This window comes from Cherax quadricarinatus, chromosome 62, assembly GCF_038502225.1.
Source record: "Cherax quadricarinatus isolate ZL_2023a chromosome 62, ASM3850222v1, whole genome shotgun sequence".
Taxonomy (NCBI): Eukaryota; Metazoa; Arthropoda; class Malacostraca; order Decapoda; family Parastacidae; genus Cherax; species Cherax quadricarinatus.
In genome coordinates, this window is record NC_091353.1 from 19,535,170 (window position 1) to 19,557,159 (window position 21,990).

At 42.8% G+C, this 21,990-nt stretch overlaps 1 protein-coding gene across 1 annotated transcript in view; it reads left to right on the forward strand.

Moving 5' to 3' along the window:
* Positions 1-21,990, forward strand: part of LOC128702475 (serine/threonine-protein kinase Nek8-like) — a 138,276-nt gene that overhangs the window by 36,649 nt on the left and 79,637 nt on the right. Inside the window, exons 6-7 of the mRNA XM_070098523.1 lie at positions 7,555-7,683; positions 7,810-7,911. Of these exons, the coding sequence (XP_069954624.1) occupies positions 7,555-7,683; positions 7,810-7,911 (231 nt within the window). The remainder of the gene's footprint in view (positions 1-7,554; positions 7,684-7,809; positions 7,912-21,990) is intronic.

A 21,990-nucleotide genomic window follows, 5' to 3' on the forward strand; every position in this document is an offset into this window, starting at 1 on the left:
GGTTTTGCTGGATGGTGAGTGGTGCTGCTGGATGGTGAGTGGTCCTGCTGGATGGTTACCCGGAGGTTATTCCGGGGATCAACGCCCCCGCGGCCCAGTCCATGACCAGGCCTCCCGATGGATCAGGGCCTGATCAACTAGGCTGTTACTGCTGGCCACACGCAGTCCAACGTACGAGCCACAGCCCGGCTGATCCGGCACTGACTTTAGGTATCTGTCCAGCTCTCTCTTGAAGGCAGCCAGGGGTTTATTGGCAATTCCCCTAATGCTTGATGGGAGGCTGTTGAACAGTTTTGGGCCCCGGACACTTATGGTGTTTTCCCTTAGTGTACCAATGGCGCCCCTACTTACTATTGGGGGCATTTTGCATCGCCTGCCCAGTCTTTTACTTTCGTAGGGAGTGATTTCTGTGTGCAGATTTGGGACCATTCCTTCCAAGATTTTCTCCCTCCTGCGTTCCAACGAGTACAAGTCAAGTGCTTCCAAGCGTTCCCAGTAGTTAAGGTGCTTGACAGAACTTATACGTGCAGTAAAGGATCTCTGTACACTCTCTAGATCTGTGATTTCACCTGGTGAGTGGTCCTGCTGGATGGTGAGTGGTGCAGCTGGATGGTGAGTGGTTCTGCTGGTTCGTTAGTGGTGGTGCTGGATGGTGAGTGGCCCTGCTGGTTGGTGAGTGGTCCTGCTGGATGGTGAGTGGTTCTGCTGGATGGTGAGTGGTCCTCCTGGATGGTGTGTGGTGCTGCTGGATGGTGAGTGGTCCTCCTGAACGGTGAGTGGTGGTGCTGGATGGTGAGTGGTCCTGCTGGATGGTGAGTGGTCCTGCTGAATGGTGAGTGGTTCTGCTAGATGGTGAGTGGTCCTGCTGGATGGTGAGTGGTCCTGCTGAATGGTGAGTGATTCTGCTGGATGGTGACTGGTCCTGTTGGATTGTGAGTGTTGCTGCTATATTGTGAGTAGTCCTTCTTGATGGTGAGTGGTCCTTCTGGATGGTGACTGGTCTTGTTGGATTGTGAGTGGTGCTGCTAGATTGTGAGTGGTCCTGCTGGATGGTGAGTGGTCCTTCTGGATGGTGACTGGTCCTGCTGGATTGTGAGTGGTGCTGCTGGATGGTGAGTGGTCCTGTTCTCTGATCTCCAGCGCTCCTCACTACCCTTACTGACTCTCACTACCTACCTGTACCTCACTAAGACTCATACTACCTACCTGTACCTCACTAAGACTCACACTACCCTCCTGTACCTCACTAAGACTCTATCTGTACCTCACTAAGACTCACACTTCCTACCTGTACCTCACTAAGACTCAAACTACCTACCTGTACCTCACTAAGGCTCACACTACCTACCTGTTCCTCACTAAGACTCACAGTACCTACCTGTACCTTACTAAGACTCACACTACCCACCTGCACCTCACTAAGACTCACACTACCTACCTGTACCTCACTAAGACTCACACTACCTACCTGTACCTCACTAAGACTCACACTACCCACCTGCACCTCACTAAGACTCACACTACCTACCTGTACCTCACTAAGACTCACACTACCCACCTGCACCTCACTAAGACTCGCACTACCCACCTGTACCTCACTAAGACTTACACTGCCTACCTGTACCTCACTAAGACTCACACTACCTACCTGTACCTCGGTAAGACTCACACTGCCCACCTGTACCTCACTAAGACTCACACTACCCACCTGTACCTCACTAAGACTCTCACTACCTACCTGTACCTCACTAAGACTCACACTACCCACCTGTACCTCACTGAGACTCACTACCCAACTGTACCTCACTAAGACTCACACCACCTACCTCTGCCTCACTAAGACTCGCACTACCTACCTGTACCTCACTGAGACTCACTACCCAACTGTACCTCACTAAGACTAACACTACCTACCTCTGCCTCACTAAGACTAACACTACCTACCTCTGCCTCACTAAGACTCACAGTACCTACCTGTACCTCACTAAGACTCGCTACCCACCTGTACCTCACTAAGACTCACACTACCTACCTGTACCTCACTAAGACTAACACTACCTACCTCTGCCTCACTAAGACTCACAGTACCTACCTGTACCTCACTAAGACTCGCTACCCACCTGTACCTCACTAAGACTCACACCACCTACCTCTGCCTCACTAAGACTCACAGTACCTACCTGTACCTCACTAAGACTAACACTACCTACCTCTGCCTCACTAAGACTCACAGTACCTACCTGTACCTCACTAAGACTCGCTACCCACCTGTACCTCACTAAGACTCACACTACCTACCTGTACCTCACTAAGACTAACACTACCTACCTGTACCTCACTAAGACTCACGCTACCCACCTGTACCTCACTAAGACTCACACTACCTACCTGTACCTCACTAAGACTCACACTACCTACCTGTACCTCACTAAGACTCACACTACCTAGCTGTACCTCACTAAGACTCACACTACCTACCTGTACCTCACTAAGACTCACACTACCTACCTGTACCTCACTAAGACTCACGCTACCCACCTGTACCTCACTAAGACTCACACTACCTACCTGTACCTCACTAAGACTCACACTACCTACCTGTACCTCACTAAGACTCACACTACCTAGCTGTACCTCACTAAGACTCACACTACCTACCTGTACCTCACTAAGACTCACACTACCTACCTGTACCTCACTAAGACTCACACTACCTACCTGTACCTCACTAAGACTCACACTATCTACCTGTACCTCACTAAGACTCACGCTACCCACCTGTACCTCACTAAGACTCACACTACCTACCTGTACCTCACTAAGACTCACACTACCTACCTGTACCTCACTAAGACTCACACTACCTAGCTGTACCTCACTAAGACTCACACTATCTACCTGTACCTCACTAAGACTCACGACTACCCTACCTGTACCTCACTAAGACTCACACTACCTACCTGTACCTCACTAAGACTCACACTACCTACCTGTACCTCACTAAGACTCACACTACCTACCTGTACCTCACTAAGACTCACACTACCTAGCTGTACCTCACTAAGACTCACACTACCTACCTGTACCTCACTAAGACTCACACTACCTACCTGTACCTCACTAAGACTCACGCTACCTACCTGTACCTCACTAAGACTCACACTATCTACCTGTACCTCACTAAGACTCACACTACCCACCTGTACCTCACTAAGACTCACACTACCTACCTGTACCTCACTAAGACTCACAGTACCTACCTGTACCTCACTAAGACTCACTACGTACCTGTACCTCACTAAGACTCACACTACCCACCTGTACGTCAGTATGACTCACACTACCCACCTGTACCTCACTAAGACTCACACTACCTACCTGTACCTCACTAAGACTCACTACGTACCTGTACCTCACTAAGACTCACGCTACCTACCTGTACCTCACTAAGACTCACTACCCACCTGTACCTCACTAAGACTCACACTACCTACCTGTACGTCAGTATGAATCACACTACCCACCTGTACCTCACTAAGACTCACACTACCTACCTGTAACTCACTAAGACTCACAGTACCTACCTGTACCTCACTAAGACTCACTACGTACCTGTACCTCACTAAGACTCACACTACCCACCTGTACGTCAGTATGACTCACACTACCCACCTGTACCTCACTAAGACTCACACTACCTACCTGTACCTCACTAAGACTCACACTACCTACCTGTACCTCACTAAGACTCACTACCCACCTGTACCTCACTAAGACTCACACTACCCACCTGTACCTCACTAAGACTCACACTACCTACCTGTACCTCACTAAGACTCACACTACCTGTACCTCACTAAGACTCACTAACCTGTACTCTAAGACTCTCACTACCTACCTGTACCTCACTAAGACTCACACTACCTACCTGTACCTCACTAAGACTCACACTACTACGTACCTCACTGACTCACTACGTACCTGTACCTACTAAGACTCACTACCTACCTGTACCTCACTAAGACTCACACTACCTACCTGTACCTCACTAAGACTCACACTACCTACCTGTACCTCACTAAGACTCACACTACCTACCTGTACCTCACTAAGACTCACACTACCTACCTGTACCTCACTAAGACTCACACTACGTACCTGTACCTCACTAAGACTCTCACTATCTACCTGTACCTCACTAAGACTCACACTACCTACCTGTACCTCACTAAGACTCACTACCCACCTGTACCTCACTAAGACTCGCACTACCTACCTGTACCTCACTAAGACTCACTACCCACCTGTACCTCACTAAGACTCACACTACCTACCTGTACCTCACTAAGACTCACACTACCTACCTGTACCTCACTAAGACTCACACTACCTACCTGTACCTCACTAAGACTCACGCTACCTACCTGTACCTCACTAAGACTCACACTACCCACCTGTACCTCACTAAGACTCACACTACCTACCTGTACCTCACTAAGACTCACAGTACCTACCTGTACCTCACTAAGACTCACTACGTACCTGTACCTCACTAAGACTCACACTACCTACCTGTACCTCACTAAGACTCACACTACCTACCTGTACCTCACTAAGACTCACAGTACCTACCTGTACCTCACTAAGACTCACACTACCTACCTGTACCTCACTAAGACTCACACTACCTACCTGTACCTCACTAAGACTCACAGTACCTACCTGTACCTCACTAAGACTCACACTACCTACCTGTACCTCACTAAGACTCACACTACCTACCTGTACCTCACTAAGACTCACAGTACCTACCTGTACCTCACTAAGACTCACACTACCTACCTGTACCTCACTAAGACTCACACTACCTACCTGTACCTCACTAAGACTCACAGTACCTACCTGTACCTCACTAAGACTCACTACGTACCTGTACCTCACTAAGACTCACACTACCTACCTGTACCTCACGAAGACTCACACTACCTACCTGTACCTCACTAAGACTCACAGTACCTACCTGTACCTCACTAAGACTCACACTACCTACCTGTACCTCACTAAGACTCACACTACCTACCTGTACCTCACTAAGACTCACAGTACCTACCTGTACCTCACTAAGACTCACACTACCTACCTGTACCTCACTAAGACTCACACTACCTACCTGTACCTCACTAAGACTCACAGTACCTACCTGTACCTCACTAAGACTCACACTACCTACCTGTACCTCACTAAGACTCACACTACCTACCTGTACCTCACTAAGACTCACAGTACCTACCTGTACCTCACTAAGACTCGCACTACCCACCTGTAACTCACTAAGACTCACACTACCTACCTGTACATCACTAAGACTCACACTACCTACCTGTACCTCACTAAGACTCACACTACCTACCTGTACCTCACTAAGACTCACACTACCTACCTGTACCTCACTAAGAATCACTACGTACCTGTACCTCACTAAGACTCACACTACCTACCTGTACCTCACTAAGACTCGCACTACCCACCTGTAACTCACTAAGACTCACACTACCTACCTGTACATCACTAAGACTCACACTACCTACCTGTACCTCACTAAGACTCACACTACCTACCTGTACCTCACTAAGACTCACACTACCTACCTGTACCTCACTAAGACTCACACTACCCACCTGTACCTCACTAAGACTCACACTACCTACCTGTACCTCACTAAGACTCGCACTACCCACCTGTAACTCACTAAGACTCACACTACCTACCTGTACATCACTAAGACTCACACTACCTACCTGTACCTCACTAAGACTCACACTACCTACCTGTACCTCACTAAGACTCACACTACCTACCTGTACCTCACTAAGACTCACACTACCCACCTGTACCTCACTAAGACTCACACTACCCACCTGTACCTCACTAAGACTCACACTACCCACCTGTACTTCACTAAGACTCACACTACCCACCTGTACCTCACTAAGACTCGCACTACCTACCTGTACCTCACTAAGACTCACACTACCCGCCTGTACCTCACTAAGACTCACACTACCCACCTGTACCTCACTAAGACTCGCACTACCCTCCTGTACCTCACTAAGACTCACACTACCCACCTGTACCTCACTAAGACTCGCACTACCCACCTGTACCTCACTAAGACTCACACTACCTACCTGTACCTCACTAAGACTCACACTACCTACCTGTACCTCACTAAGACTCACTACCCACCTGTACCTCACTAAGACTCATACTACCTACCTGTACCTCACTAAGACTCGCACTACCTACCTGTACCTCACTAAGACTCACACTACCCACCTGTACTTCACTAAGACTCACACTACCCACCTGTACCTCACTAAGACTCACACTACCCACCTGTACCTCACTAAGACTCACACTACCTACCTGTACTTCACTAAGACTCACACTACCTACCTGTACCTCACTAAGACTCGCACTACCCACCTGTACCTCACTAAGACTCACACTACCTACCTGTACCTCACTAAGACTCGCACTACCCACCTGTACCTCACTAAGACTCGCACTACCCACCTGTACCTCACTAAGACTCACACTACCTACCTGTACCTCACTAAGACTCACACTACCTACCTGTACCTCACTAAGACTCGCACTACCCACCTGTACCTCACTAAGACTCACACTACCTACCTGTACCTCACTAAGACTCACACTACCTACCTGTACTTCACTAAGACTCACACTACCCACCTGTACCTCACTAAGACTCGCACTACCTACCTGTACTTCACTAAGACTCACACTACCTACCTGTACCCCACTAAGACTCACACTACCCACCTGTACCTCACTAAGACTCACACTACCTACCTGTACTTCACTAAGACTCACACTACCCACCTGTACCTCACTAAGACTCACACTACCCACCTGTACTTCACTAAGACTCACACTACCCACCTGTACCTCACTAAGACTCACACTACCCACCTGTACCTCACTAAGACTCACACTACCCACCTGTACTTCACTAAGACTCACACTACCCACCTGTACCTCACGTCAACTAACTACACGAATACCACCTGGTGGTTCACACTTACACTCACTCACTCATTTGACCATAAACAGAAATATTAATCTCAATCTTAAAATAATGAATCCTGTGATACTCCAATACTGAAACTATGTACTGTGCCAAAACAAAAGCATTCACATTGCTAAACTCACAAACTAGTATTTAGTCACTTAGCCATAATACCAACTTACCTCATAATTTGTAATATTTTACAATTAAGAATAAAACTAAGTCTGCCCGAAATGCCTAGCCATGCTAAGCGTTCTAGTGGTACACTCTGTAATAACTATTTTACTACATGTAAACCACACAATAACCAAATTTCTGTAAACTCAGCATTGTAATCCTTATAGAGAATAAACTTTGAATTTGAATTTGAATTTGAATTGAATTAAGACTTGCACTACCTACCTGTACCTCACTAAGACTCACACTACCTACCTGTACCTCACTAAGACTCATACCACCAGTGTGAAGGGAAGGAGTACGGAGAGAAGAGTGACATCTGGGCCCTGGGTTGTATACTCTACGAGATGGCTTGTTTACAGAAGACCTTTGACGGATCTAACCTGCCAGCACTTGTTAACAAGATTATGAAGGTAAGTCCTAGTACTACAGCACTATCATAATAATAATAATAATAATAATAATAATAATAATATTAATAATAATAATAATAATAGGTAGTAAGCCAGTACTAATAGCTCAGTTTCTCCCACATATAGGGTCAGTTCGCACCAATCAAAGGTAACTACTCTCCAGGGTTCAAGCAACTGGTCCGTGACCTCCTGCAGCGTGACCCTGAGTTCAGGCCCACGGCAGCTGAGGTAGGTCACACCAGGTCACTCTTGCACCTGGTCTTTGTTGTGTCACTGTCTCAGTAATGTTGTGTTGTGTCACTGTCTCAGTAATGTTGTGTTGTGTCACTGTCTCAGTAATGTTGTGTTGTGTCACTGTCTCAGTAATGTTGTGTTGTGTCACTGTCTCAGTAATGTTGTGTTGTGTCACTGTCTCAGTAATGTTGTGTTGTGTCATTGTCTCAGTAATGTTGTGTCACTGTCTCAGTAATGTTGTGTCACTGTCTCAGTAATGTTGTGTTGTGTCACTGTCTCAGTAATGTTGTGTTGTGTCACTGTCTCAGTAATGTTGTGTTGTGTCACTGTCTCAGTAATGTTGTGTTGTGTCACTGTCTCAGTAATGTTGTGTTGTGTCACTGTCTCAGTAATGTTGTGTTGTGTCACTGTCTCAGTAATGTTGTGTCACTGTCTCAGTAATGTTGTGTCACTGTCTCAGTAATGTTGTGTTGTGTCACTGCCTCAGTAATGTTGTGTTGTGTCACTGTCTCAGTAATGTTGTGTTGTGTCACTGTCTCAGTAATGTTGTGTCACTGTCTCAGTAATGTTGTGTTGTGTCACTGTCTCAGTAATGTTGTGTTGTGTCACTGTCTCAGTAATGTTGTGTTGTGTCACTGTCTCAGTAATGTTGTGTTGTGTCACTGTCTCAGTAATGTTGTGTTGTGTCATTGTCTCAGTAATGTTGTGTTGTGTCACTGTCTCAGTAATGTTGTGTTGTGTCACTGTCTCAGTAATGTTGTGTTGTGTCACTGTCTCAGTAATGTTGTGTTGTGTCACTGTCTCAGTAATGTTGTGTTGTGTCACTGTCTCAGTAATGTTGTGTTGTGTCACTGTCTCAGTAATGTTGTGTTGTGTCATTGTCTCAGTAATGTTGTGTTGTGTCACTGTCTCAGTAATGTTGTGTCACTGTCTCAGTAATGTTGTGTCACTGTCTCAGTAATGTTGTGTTGTGTCACTGTCTCAGTAATGTTGTGTTGTGTCACTGTCTCAGTAATGTTGTGTTGTGTCACTGTCTCAGTAAACTGTCTGTGTTGTGTCACTGTCTCAGTAATGTTGTGTTGTGTCACTGTCTCAGTAATGTTGTGTTGTGTCACTGTCTCAGTAATGTTGTGTCACTGTCTCAGTAATGTTGTGTTGTGTCACTGTCTCAGTAATGTTGTGTTGTGTCACTGTCTCAGTAATGTTGTGTTGTGTCACTGTCTCAGTAATGTTGTGTCACTGTCTCAGTAATGTTGTGTTGTGTCACTGTCTCAGTAATGTTGTGTTGTGTCACTGTCTCAGTAATGTTGTGTTGTGTCACTGTCTCAGTAATGTTGTGTTGTGTCACTGTCTCAGTAATGTTGTGTTGTGTCACTGTCTCAGTAATGTTGTGTTGTGTCACTGTCTCAGTAATGTTGTGTTGTGTCACTGTCTCAGTAATGTTGTGTTGTGTCACTGTCTCAGTAATGTTGTGTCACTGTCTCAGTAATGTTGTGTTGTGTCACTGTCTCAGTAATGTTGTGTTGTGTCATTGTCTCAGTAATGTTGTGTTGTGTCACTGTCTCAGTAATGTTGTGTTGTGTCACTGTCTCAGTAATGTTGTGTTGTGTCATTGTCTCAGTAATGTTGTGTTGTGTCACTGTCTCAGTAATGTTGTGTTGTGTCACTGTCTCAGTAATGTTGTGTTGTGTCACTGTCTCAGTAATGTTGTGTTGTGTCACTGTCTCAGTAATGTTGTGTTGTGTCACTGTCTCAGTAATGTTGTGTTGTGTCACTGTCTCAGTAATGTTGTGTTGTGTCACTGTCTCAGTAATGTTGTGTCACTGTCTCAGTAATGTTGTGTCACTGTCTCAGTAATGTTGTGTTGTGTCACTGTCTCAGTAATGTTGTGTTGTGTCACTGTCTCAGTAATGTTGTGTCACTGTCTCAGTAATGTTGTGTTGTGTCACTGTCTCAGTAATGTTGTGTTGTGTCACTGTCTCAGTAATGTTGTGTCACTGTCTCAGTAATGTTGTGTTGTGTCACTGTCTCAGTGTTGTGTCACTGTCTCAGTAATGTTGTGTTGTGTCACTGTCTCAGTAATGTTGTTGTGTCACTGTCTCAGTAATGTTGTGTTGTGTCACTGTCTCAGTAATGTTGTGTTGTGTCACTGTCTCAGTAATGTTGTGTTGTGTCACTGTCTCAGTAATGTTGTGTTGTGTCACTGTCTCAGTAATGTTGTGTTGTGTCACTGTCTCAGTAATGTTGTGTTGTGTCACTGTCTCAGTAATGTTGTGTTGTGTCACTGTCTCAGTAATGTTGTGTTGTGTCACTGTCTCAGTAATGTTGTGTCACTGTCTCAGTAATGTTGTGTTGTGTCATTGTCTCAGTAATGTTGTGTTGTGTCACTGTCTCAGTAATGTTGTGTTGTGTCACTGTCTCAGTAATGTTGTGTTGTGTCACTGTCTCAGTAATGTTGTGTTGTGTCACTGTCTCAGTAATGTTGTGTTGTGTCACTGTCTCAGTAATGTCTCAGTGTTGTGTCACTGTCTCAGTAATGTTGTGTTGTGTCACTGTCTCAGTAATGTTGTGTTGTGTCACTGTCTCAGTAATGTTGTGTTGTGTCACTGTCTCAGTAATGTTGTGTTGTGTCACTGTCTCAGTAATGTTGTGTTGTGTCACTGTCTCAGTAATGTTGTGTTGTGTCACTGTCTCAGTAATGTTGTGTTGTGTCACTGTCTCAGTAATGTTGTGTTGTGTCACTGTCTCAGTAATGTTGTGTTGTGTCACTGTCTCAGTAATGTTGTGTCACTGTCTCAGTAATGTTGTTGTGTCACTGTCTCAGTAATGTTGTGTTGTGTCACTGTCTCAGTAATGTTGTGTTGTGTCACTGTCTCAGTAATGTTGTGTTGTGTCACTGTCTCAGTAATGTTGTGTTGTGTCACTGTCTCAGTAATGTTGTGTTGTGTCACTGTCTCAGTAATGTTGTGTTGTGTCACTGTCTCAGTAATGTTGTGTTGTGTCACTGTCTCAGTAATGTTGTGTTGTGTCACTGTCTCAGTAATGTTGTGTTGTGTCACTGTCTCAGTAATGTTGTGTTGTGTCACTGTCTCAGTAATGTTGTGTCACTGTCTCAGTAATGTTGTGTTGTGTCACTGTCTCAGTAATGTTGTGTTGTGTCACTGTCTCAGTAATGTTGTGTTGTGTCACTGTCTCAGTAATGTTGTGTTGTGTCACTGTCTCAGTAATGTTGTGTTGTGTCACTGTCTCAGTAATGTTGTGTTGTGTCACTGTCTCAGTAATGTTGTGTCACTGTCTCAGTAATGTTGTGTCACTGTCTCAGTAATGTTGTGTCACTGTCTCAGTAATGTTGTGTTGTGTCACTGCCTCAGTAATGTTGTGTTGTGTCACTGTCTCAGTAATGTTGTGTTGTGTCACTGTCTCAGTAATGTTGTGTTGTGTCACTGTCTCAGTAATGTTGTGTTGTGTCACTGTCTCAGTAATGTTGTGTTGTGTCACTGTCTCAGTAATGTTGTGTTGTGTCACTGTCTCAGTAATGTTGTGTCACTGTCTCAGTAATGTTGTGTTGTGTCACTGTCTCAGTAATGTTGTGTTGTGTCACTGTCTCAGTAATGTTGTGTCACTGTCTCAGTAATGTTGTGTTGTGTCACTGTCTCAGTAATGTTGTGTTGTGTCACTGTCTCAGTAATGTTGTGTTGTGTCACTGTCTCAGTAATGTTGTGTCACTGTCTCAGTAATGTTGTGTTGTGTCATTGTCTCAGTAATGTTGTGTTGTGTCACTGTCTCAGTAATGTTGTGTTGTGTCACTGTCTCAGTAATGTTGTGTTGTGTCACTGTCTCAGTAATGTTGTGTTGTGTCACTGTCTCAGTAATGTTGTGTTGTGTCACTGTCTCAGTAATGTTGTGTTGTGTCACTGTCTCAGTAATGTTGTGTTGTGTCACTGTCTCAGTAATGTTGTGTTGTGTCACTGTCTCAGTAATGTTGTGTTGTGTCACTGTCTCAGTAATGTTGTGTTGTGTCACTGTCTCAGTAATGTTGTGTTGTGTCACTGTCTCAGTAATGTTGTGTTGTGTCACTGTCTCAGTAATGTTGTGTTGTGTCACTGTCTCAGTAATGTTGTGTTGTGTCACTGTCTCAGTAATGTTGTGTTGTGTCACTGTCTCAGTAATGTTGTGTTGTGTCACTGTCTCAGTAATGTTGTGTTGCGTCACTGTCTCAGTAATGTTGTGTCACTGTCTCAGTAATGTTGTGTCACTGTCTCAGTAATGTTGTGTTGTGTCACTGCCTCAGTAATGTTGTGTTGTGTCACTGTCTCAGTAATGTTGTGTTGTGTCACTGTCTCAGTAATGTTGTGTTGTGTCACTGTCTGTGTTGTGTCACTGTCTCAGTAATGTTGTGTTGTGTCACTGTCTCAGTAATGTTGTGTTGTGTCACTGTCTCAGTAATGTTGTGTCACTGTCTCAGTAATGTTGTGTTGTGTCACTGTCTCAGCAATGTTGTGTTGTGTCACTGTCTCAGTAATGTTGTGTTGTGTCACTGTCTCAGTAATGTTGTGTTGTGTCACTGTCTCAGTAATGTTGTGTTGTGTCACTGTCTCAGTAATGTTGTGTTGTGTCACTGTCTCAGTAATGTTGTGTTGTGTCACTGTCTCAGTAATGTTGTGTCACTGTCTCAGTAATGTTGTGTTGTGTCACTGTCTCAGTAATGTTGTGTCACTGTCTCAGTAATGTTGTGTTGTGTCACTGTCTCAGTAATGTTGTGTTGTGTCACTGTCTCAGTAATGTTGTGTTGTGTCACTGTCTCAGTAATGTTGTGTTGTGTCACTGTCTCAGTAATGTTGTGTCACTGTCTCAGTAATGTTGTGTTGTGTCATTGTCTCAGTAATGTTGTGTTGTGTCACTGTCTCAGTAATGTTGTGTTGTGTCACTGTCTCTGTAATGTTGTGTTGTGTCACTGTCTCAGTAATGTTGTGTTGTGTCACTGTCTCAGTAATGTTGTGTTGTGTCACTGTCTCAGTAATGTTGTGTCACTGTCTCAGTAATGTTGTGTTGTGTCATTGTCTCAGTAATGTTGTGTTGTGTCACTGTCTCAGTAATGTTGTGTTGTGTCACTGTCTCAGTAATGTTGTGTTGTGTCACTGTCTCAGTAATGTTGTGTTGTGTCACTGTCTCAGTAATGTTGTGTTGTGTCACTGTCTCAGTAATGTTGTGTCACTGTCTCAGTAATGTTGTGTTGTGTCACTGTCTCAGTAATGTTGTGTCACTGTCTCAGTAATGTTGTGTTGTGTCACTGTCTCAGTAATGTTGTGTTGTGTCACTGTCTCAGTTATGTTGTGTCACTGTCTCAGTAATGTTGTGTTGTGTCACTGTCTCAGTAATGTTGTGTTGTGTCACTGTCTCAGTAATGTTGTGTCACTGTCTCAGTAATGTTGTGTTGTGTCACTGTCTCAGTAATGTTGTGTTGTGTCACTGTCTCAGTAATGTTGTGTTGTGTCACTGTCTCAGTAATGTTGTGTTGTGTCACTGTCTCAGTAATGTTGTGTCACTGTCTCAGTAATGTTGTGTTGTGTCACTGTCTCAGTAATGTTGTGTTGTGTCACTGTCTCAGTAATGTTGTGTCACTGTCTCAGTAATGTTGTGTTGTGTCACTGTCTCAGTAATGTTGTGTTGTGTCACTGTCTCAGTAATGTTGTGTCACTGTCTCAGTAATGTTGTGTCACTGTCTCAGTAATGTTGTGTTGTGTCACTGTCTCAGTAATGTTGTGTTGTGTCACTGTCCCAGTAATGTTGTGTTGTGTCACTGTCTCAGTAATGTTATGTTGTGTCACTGTCTCAGTAATGTTGTGTTGTGTCACTGTCTCAGTAATGTTGTGTTGTGTCACTGTCTCAGTAATGTTGTGTTGTGTCATTGTCTCAGTAATGTTGTGTTGTGTCACTGTCTCAGTAATGTTGTGTTGTGTCACTGTCTCAGTAATGTTGTGTCACTGTCTCAGTAATGTTGTGTCACTGTCTCAGTAATGTTGTGTTGTGTCACTGTCTCAGTAATGTTGTGTTGTGTCACTGTCTCAGTAATGTTGTGTTGTGTCACTGCCTCAGTAATGTTGTGTTGTGTCACTGTCTCAGTAACGTTGTGTTGTGTCACTGCCTCAGTAATGTTGTGTTGTGTCACTGCCTCAGTAATGTTGTGTTGTGTCACTGTCTCAGTAATGTTGTGTCACTGTCTCAGTAATGTTGTGTCACTGTCTCAGTAATGTTGTGTTGTGTCACTGTCTCAGTAATGTTGTGTCACTGTCTCAGTAATGTTGTGTTGTGTCACTGTCTCAGTAATCTTGTGTCACTGTCTCAGTAATGTTGTGTTGTGTCACTGCCTCAGTAATGTTGTGTTGTGTCACTGCCTCAGTAATGTTGTGTTGTGTCACTGTCTCAGTAATGTTGTGTCACTGTCTCAGTAATGTTGTGTTGTGTCACTGTCTCACTAATGTTGTGTTGTGTCACTGTCTCAGTAATGTTGTGTCACTGTCTCAGTAATGTTGTGTTGTGTCACTGTCTCACTAATGTTGTGTTGTGTCACTGCCTCAGTAATGTTGTGTCACTGTCTCACTAATGTTGTGTTGTGTCACTGTCTCAGTAATGTTGTGTCACTGTCTCAGTAATGTTGTGTCACTGTCTCAGTAATGTTGTGTCACTGTCTCAGTAATGTGGTGTTGTGTCACTGTCTCAGTAATGTTGTGTTGTGTCACTGTCTCAGTAATGTTGTGTCACTGTCTCAGTAATGTTGTGTTGTGTCACTCTCTCAGTAATGTTGTGTTGTGTCACTCTCTCAGTAATGTTGTGTTGTGTCACTGTCTCAGTAATGTTGTGTTGTGTCACTGTCTCAGTAATGTTGTGTCACTGTCTCAGTAATGTTGTGTCACTGTCTCAGTAATGTGGTGTTGTGTCACTGTCTCAGTAATGTTGTGTTGTGTCACTGTCTCAGTAATGTTGTGTCACTGTCTCAGTAATGTTGTGTTGTGTCACTGTCTCAGTAATGTTGTGTCACTGTCTCAGTAATGTTGTGTCACTGTCTCAGTAATGTGGTGTTGTGTCACTGTCTCAGTAATGTTGTGTCACTGTCTCAGTAATGTGGTGTTGTGTCACTGTCTCAGTAATGTTGTGTTGTGTCACTGTCTCAGTAATGTTTTGTCACTGTCTCAGTAATGTTGTGTTGTGTCACTGTCTCAGTAATGTTGTGTTGTGTCACTGTCTCAGTAATGTTGTGTTGTGTCACTGTCTCAGTAATGTTGTGTTGTGTCACTGTCTCAGTAATGTTATGTTGTGTCACTGTCTCAGTAATGTTGTGTTGTGTCACTGTCTCAGTAATGTTGTGTTTTGTCACTGTCTCAGTAATGTTGTGTTGTGTCACTGTCTCAGTAATGTTATGTTGTGTCACTGTCTCAGTAATGTTGTGTCACTGTCTCAGTAATGTTGTGTTGTGTCACTGTCTCAGTAACGTTGTGTTGTGTCACTGTCTCAGTAATGTTGTGTCACTGTCTCAGTAATGTTGTGTTGTCACTGTCTCAGTAATGTTGTGTTGTGTCACTGTCTCAGTAATGTTGTGTTGTGTCACTGTCTCAGTAATATTGTGTTGTGTCACTGTCTCAATAATGTTGTGTCACTGTCTCAGTAATGTAGTGTTGTGTCACTGTCTCAGCAATGTTGTGTTGTGTCACTGTCTCAGTAATGTTGTGTCACTGTCTCAGTAATGTTGTGTTGTGTCACTGTCTCAGTAATGTTGTGTTGTGTCACTGTGTCAGTAATGTTGTGTCACTGTCTCAGTAATGTTGTGTCACTGTCTCAGTAATGTTGTGTCACTGTCTCAGTAATGTTGTGTTGTGTCACTGTCTCAGTAATGTTGTGTCACTGTCTCAGTAATGTTGTTTTGTTTCACTGTCTCAGTAATGTTATGTTGTGTCACTGTCTCAGTAATGTTGTGTCACTGTCTCTGTAATGTTGTGTTGTGTCACTGTCTCAGTAATGTTGTGTCACTGTCTCTGTAATGTTGTGTCACTGTCTCAGTAATGTTTAGTTGTGTCACTGTCTCAGTAATGTTGTGTTGTGTCACTGTCTCTGTAATGTTGTGTTGTGTCACTGTCTCTGTAATGTTGTGTTGTGTCACTGTCTCAGTAATGTTGTGTCACTGTCTCAGTAATGTTGTGTCACTGTCTCTGTAATGTTGTGTTGTGTCACTGTCTCAGTAATGTTGTCTGACTGTCTCAGTAATGTTGTGTCACTGTCTCAGTAATGCTATGTTGTGTCACTCAGTAATGTTGTGTCACTGTCTCAGTAATGTTGTGTCACTGTCTCAGTAATGTTATGTTGTGTCACTGTCTCAGTAATGCTTTGTTGTGTCACTGTCTCAGTAATGTTATGTTGTGTCACTGTCTCAGTAATGTTATGTTGTGTCACTGTCTCAGTAATGTTATGTCGTGTCACTGTCTCAGTAATATTATGTTGTGTCACTGTCTGAGTAATGTTATGTTGTGTCACTGTCTCAGTTATGTTGTGTCACTGTCTCAGTAATGTTATGTTGTGTCACTGTCTCAGTAATGTTATGTCGTGTCACTGTCTCAGTAATATTATGTTGTGTCACTGTCTCAGTAATGTTATGTTGTGTCACTGTCTCAGTAATGTTATGTTGTATCACTGTCTCAGTAATGTTGTGTCGTGTCACTGTCTCAGTAATATTATGTTGTGTCACTGTCTCAGTAATGTTGTGTTGTGTCACTGTCTCAGTAATGTTGTGTCGTGTCACTGTCTCAGTAATATTATGTTGTGTCACTGTCTCAGTAATGTTGTGTTGTGTCACTGTCTCAGTAATGTTGTGTTATGTCACTGTCTCAGCAATGTTGTGTTGTGTCACTGTCTCAGTAATGTTGTGTTGTGTCACTGTCTCAGTAATGTTGTGTTGTGTCACTGTCTCAGTAATGTTGTGTTGTGTCACTGTCTCAGTAATGTTGTGTTGTGTCACTGTCTCAGTAATGTTGTGTTGTGTCACTGTCTCAGTAATGTTGTGTTGTGTCACTGTCTCAGTAATGTTGTGTTGTGTCACTGTCTCAGTAATGTTATGTTGTGTCACTGTCTCAGTAATGTTGTGTTGTGTCACTGTCTCAGTAATGTTGTGTTTTGTCACTGTCTCAGTAATGTTGTGTCACTGTCTCAGTAATGTTGTGTTGTGTCACTGTCTCAGTAATGTTGTGTTGTGTCACTGTCTCAGTAATGTTGTGTTGTGTCACTTTCTCAGTAATGTTGTGTCACTGTCTCAGTAATGTTGTGTTGTGTCACTGTCTCAGTAATGTTGTGTTGTGTCACTGTCTCAGTAATGTTGTGTCACTGTCTCAGTAATGTTATGATGTGTCACTGACTCAGTAATATTATGTCACTGGCTCAGTAATGTTATGTTGTGTCACTGTCTCAGTAATGTTATGTTGTGTCACTGTCTCATTAATGATATGTTGTGTCACTGTCTCAGTAATGTTTTGTTGTGTCACTGCCTCAGTAATGTTATGTTGTGTCACTGCCTCAGTAATGTTATGTTGTGTCACTGTCTCAGTAATGTTATGTTGTGTCACTGTCTCATTAATGATATGTTGTGTCACTGTCTCAGTAATGTTTTGTTGTGTCACTGCCTCAGTAATGTTATGTTGTGTCACTGTCTCATTAATGATATGTTGTGTCACTGTCTCAGTAATGTTTTGTTGTGTCACTGCCTCAGTAATGTTATGTCGTGTCACTGTCTCAGTAATGTTGTGTCACTGTCTCAGTAATGTTATGTTGTGTCACTGTCTCAGTAATGTTATGTTTTGTCACTGTCTCAGTAATGTGTTGTGTCACTGTCTCAGTAATGTTATGTTTTGTCACTGTCTCAGTAATGTGTTGTGTCACTGTCTCAGTACTGTTATGTTGTGTCTCTGTCTCAGTAATGTTATGTTGTGTCACTGTCTCAGTAATGTTATGTTGTGTCACTGTCTCAGTAATGTTGTGTTGTGTCACTGTCTCAGTAATGTTGCGTTACTGTCTCAGTAATGTTATGTTGTGTCACTGTCTCAGTAATGTTATGTTGTGTCACTGTCTCAGTAATGTTATGTTGTGTCACTGTCTTAGTAATGTTATGTTGCGTCACTGTCTCAGTAATGTTATGTTGTGTCACTGTGTCGGTAATGTTATGCTGTGTCACTGCCTCAGTAATGTTATATTGTGTCACTGTCAGTAATGTTATGAGGTGCCTGTCACTGTCTCACATAGTAATGTCATGTCACTGTCTCAGGTAGTAACGTCATGTCACTGTCTCAAATAGTAGTATCATGTCACTGTCTCAGGTAGTAACGCCATATCACTGTCTCAGATAGTAATGTCATGTCACTGCCTCAGGTGGTAACGTCATGTCACTGTCTCAGATGGTAACGTCTTGTCACTCTCTAAGGTAGTAACGTCATGTCACTGTCTAAGACAGTAACGTCATGTCACTCTCTAAGACAGTAACGTCATGTCACTGTCTAAGACAGTAACGTCATGTCACTGTCTCAGTAATGTTATGTTGTGTCACTGTGTCAGTAATGTTATGTCACTGTCTCAGTAATGTCATGTCACTGTCTCAGGTAGTAACGTCATATCACTCTCTAAGGTAGAAACGTCATGTCACTGTCTAAGACAGTAACGTCATGTCACTGTCTAAGACAGTAACGTCATGTCACTGTCTCAGTAATGTTATGTTGTGTCACTGTCTCAGTAATGTTATATTGTGTCACTGTCTCAGTAATGTTATGTCGTGTCACTGTCTCAGTAATGTTGTGTCACTGTCTCAGTAATGTTGTGTTGTGTCACTGTCTCCGTAATGTTATGTTGTGTCACTGTCTCAGTAATGTTATGTTGTGTCACTGTCTCAGTAATGTTGTGTCACTGTCTCAGTAATGTTATGTTGTGTCACTGTCTCAGTAATGTTATATTGTGTCACTGTCTCAGTAATGTTATGTTGTCACTGTCTCAGTAATGTTATGTTGTGTCACTGTCTCAGTAATGTTATGTTGTGTCACTGTCTCAGTAATGTTATGATGTGTCACTGTCTCAGATAGTAATGTGATGTCACTGTCTCAAATAGTTATGTCATGTCACTGTCTCAAGTAGTAACGTCATATCACTGTCTCAGGTGGTAAGGTCATGTTACTGTCTAAGGTAGTAACGTCATGTCACTGTCTAAGACAGAAACGTCATGTCACTGTCTCAGTAACGTCATGTTATGTCACTGTCTCAGTAATGTTATGTTGTGTCACTGTCTCAGTAATGTTCTGTCACTGTCTCAGTAATGTTATGTTGTGTCACTGTCGCAGTAATGTTGTGTCACTGTCTCAGTAATGTTATGTCGTGTCACTGTCTCAGTAATGTTGTGTCACTGTCTCAGTAATGTTATGTTGTGTCACTGTCTCAGTATTGTTATGTTGTGTCACTGTCTCAGTAATGTTGTGTCACTGTCTCAGCAATGTTATGTTGTGTCACTGTCTCAGTAATGTTATGTTGTGTCACTGTCGCAGTAATGTTATGTTGTGTCACTGTCGCAGTAATGTTATGTTGTGTCACTGTCTCAGTAATGTTATGTTGTGTCACTGTCGCAGTAATGTTGTGTCACTCGCAGTAATGTTATGTTGTGTCACTGTCTCAATGTTATGTTGTGTGTGTCACTGTCTCAGTAATGTTGTGTCACTGTCTCAGTAATGTTATGTTGTGTCACTGTCTCAGTAATGTTATGTTGTGTCACTGTCTCAATGCTATGTTGTGTCACTGTCGCAGTAATGTTGTGTCACTGTCTCAGTAATGTTATGTTGTGTCACTGTCTCAGTAATGTTGTGTTGTGTCATTGTCTCAGTAATGTTATGTTGTGTCACTGTCTCAGTAATGTTATGTTGTGTCACTGTCTCAGTAATGTTACATTGTGTCACTGTCTCAGTAATGTTATGTTGTGTCACTGTCTCAGTAATGTTGTGTTTTGTCACTGTCTCAGTAATGTTGTGTTGTGTCACTGTCTCAGTAATGTTGTGTCACTGTCTCAGTAATGTGGTGTTGTGTCAGTCTCTAATATTGTGTTGTGTCACTGTCTCAGTAATGTTGTGTCACTGTCTCAGTAATGTTGTGTTGTGTCACTGTCTCAGTAATGTTGTGTTTTGTCACTGTCTCAGTAATGTTGTGTCACTGTCTCAGTAATGTTGTGTTGTGTCACTGTCTCAGTAATGTTGTGTTGTGTCACTGTCTCAGTAATGTTGTGTTGTGTCACTGTCTCAGTAATGTTGTGTCACTGTCTCAGTAATGTTGTGTCACTGTCTCAGTAATGTTGTGTTGTGTCACTGTCTCAGTAATGTTGTGTCACTGTCTCAGTAATGTTGTGTTGTGTCAATGTCTCAGTAATGTTGTGTTGTGTCACTGTCTCAGTAATGTTGTGTTGTGTCACTGTCTCAGTAATGTTGTGTAACTGTCTCAGTAATGTTGTGTTGTGTCACTGTCTCAGTAATGTTGTGTTGTGTCACTGTCTCAGTAATGTTGTGTTGTGTCACTGTCTCAGTAATGTTGTGTCACTGTCTCAGTAATGTTATGTTGTGTCACTGTCGCAGTAATGTTATGTTGTGTCACTGTCTCAGTAATGTTATGTTGTGTCACTGTCACAATAATGTTATGTTGTGTCACTGTCGCAGTAATGTTGTGTCACTGTCTCAGTGTTATGTTGTGTGTGTCACTGTCTCAGTAATGTTGTGTCACTGTCTCAGTAATGTTATGTTGTGTCACTGTCTCAATGCTATGTGGTGTCACTGTCGCAGTAATGTTGTGTCACTGTCTCAGTAATGTTATGTTGTGTCACTGTCTCAGTAATGTTGTGTTGTGTCATTGTCTCAGTAATGTTATGTTGTGTCACTGTCTCAGTAATGTTACATTGTGTCACTGTCTCAGTAATGTTATGTTGTGTCACTGTCTCAGTAATGTTACATTGTGTCACTGTCTCAGTAATGTTATGTTGTGTCACTGTCTCAGTAATGTTATGTTGTGTCACTGTCTCAGTAATGTTATGCTGTGTCACTGTCTCAGTAATGTTATGTTGTGTCACTGTCTCACTGTTGTGTTGTGTCATTGTCTAAGTAATGTTATGTTGTGTCACTGTCTCACTGTTGTGTTGTGTCACTGCCTCAGTAATGTTATGTTGTGTCACTGTCTCTGTAATGTTATGTTGTGTCACTGTCTCAGTAATGTTACATTGTGTCACAGTCTCAGTAATGTTGTGTTGTGTCACTGTCTCAGTAATGTTATGTTGTGTCACTGTCTCAGTAATGTTATGTTGTGTCACTGTCTCACTGTTGTGTTGTGTCACTGTCTCGGTAATGTTATGTTGTGTCACTGTCTCAGTAATGTTATGTTGTGTCACTGTCTCAGTAATGTTACATTGTGTCACTGTCTCAGTAATGTTGTGTTGTGTCACTGTCTCAGTAATGTTATGTTGTGTCACTGTCTCAGTAATGTTGTGTTGTGTCACTGTCTCAGTAATGTTGTGTCACTGTCTCAGTAATGTTGTGTTGTGTCACTGTCTCAGTAATGTTATGTTGTGTCACTGTCTCAGTAATGTTATGTTGTGTCACTGTCTCAGTAATATTGTGTTGTGTCACTGTCTCAGTAATGATGTGTCACTGTCTCAATAATGTTATGTTGTGTCACTGTCTCAATAATGTTATGTTGTGTCACTGTCTCAGTATTGTTATGTTGTGTCACTGTCTCAGTAATGTTATGTTGTGTCACTGTCTCAGTAATGTTATGTTGTGTCACTGTCTCAATAATGTTATGTTGTGTCACTGTGTCAGTAATGTTATATTGTGTCACTGTGTCAGTAATGTTATGTTGTGTCACTGTCTCAATAATGTTATGTTGTGTCACTGTCTCAGTATTGTTATGTTGTGTCACTGTCTCAGTAATGTTGTGTCACTGTCTCAGTAATGTTATGTTGTGTCACTTTCTCAGTAATGTTGTGTCACTGTCTCAGTAATGTTATGTTGTGTCACTGTCTCA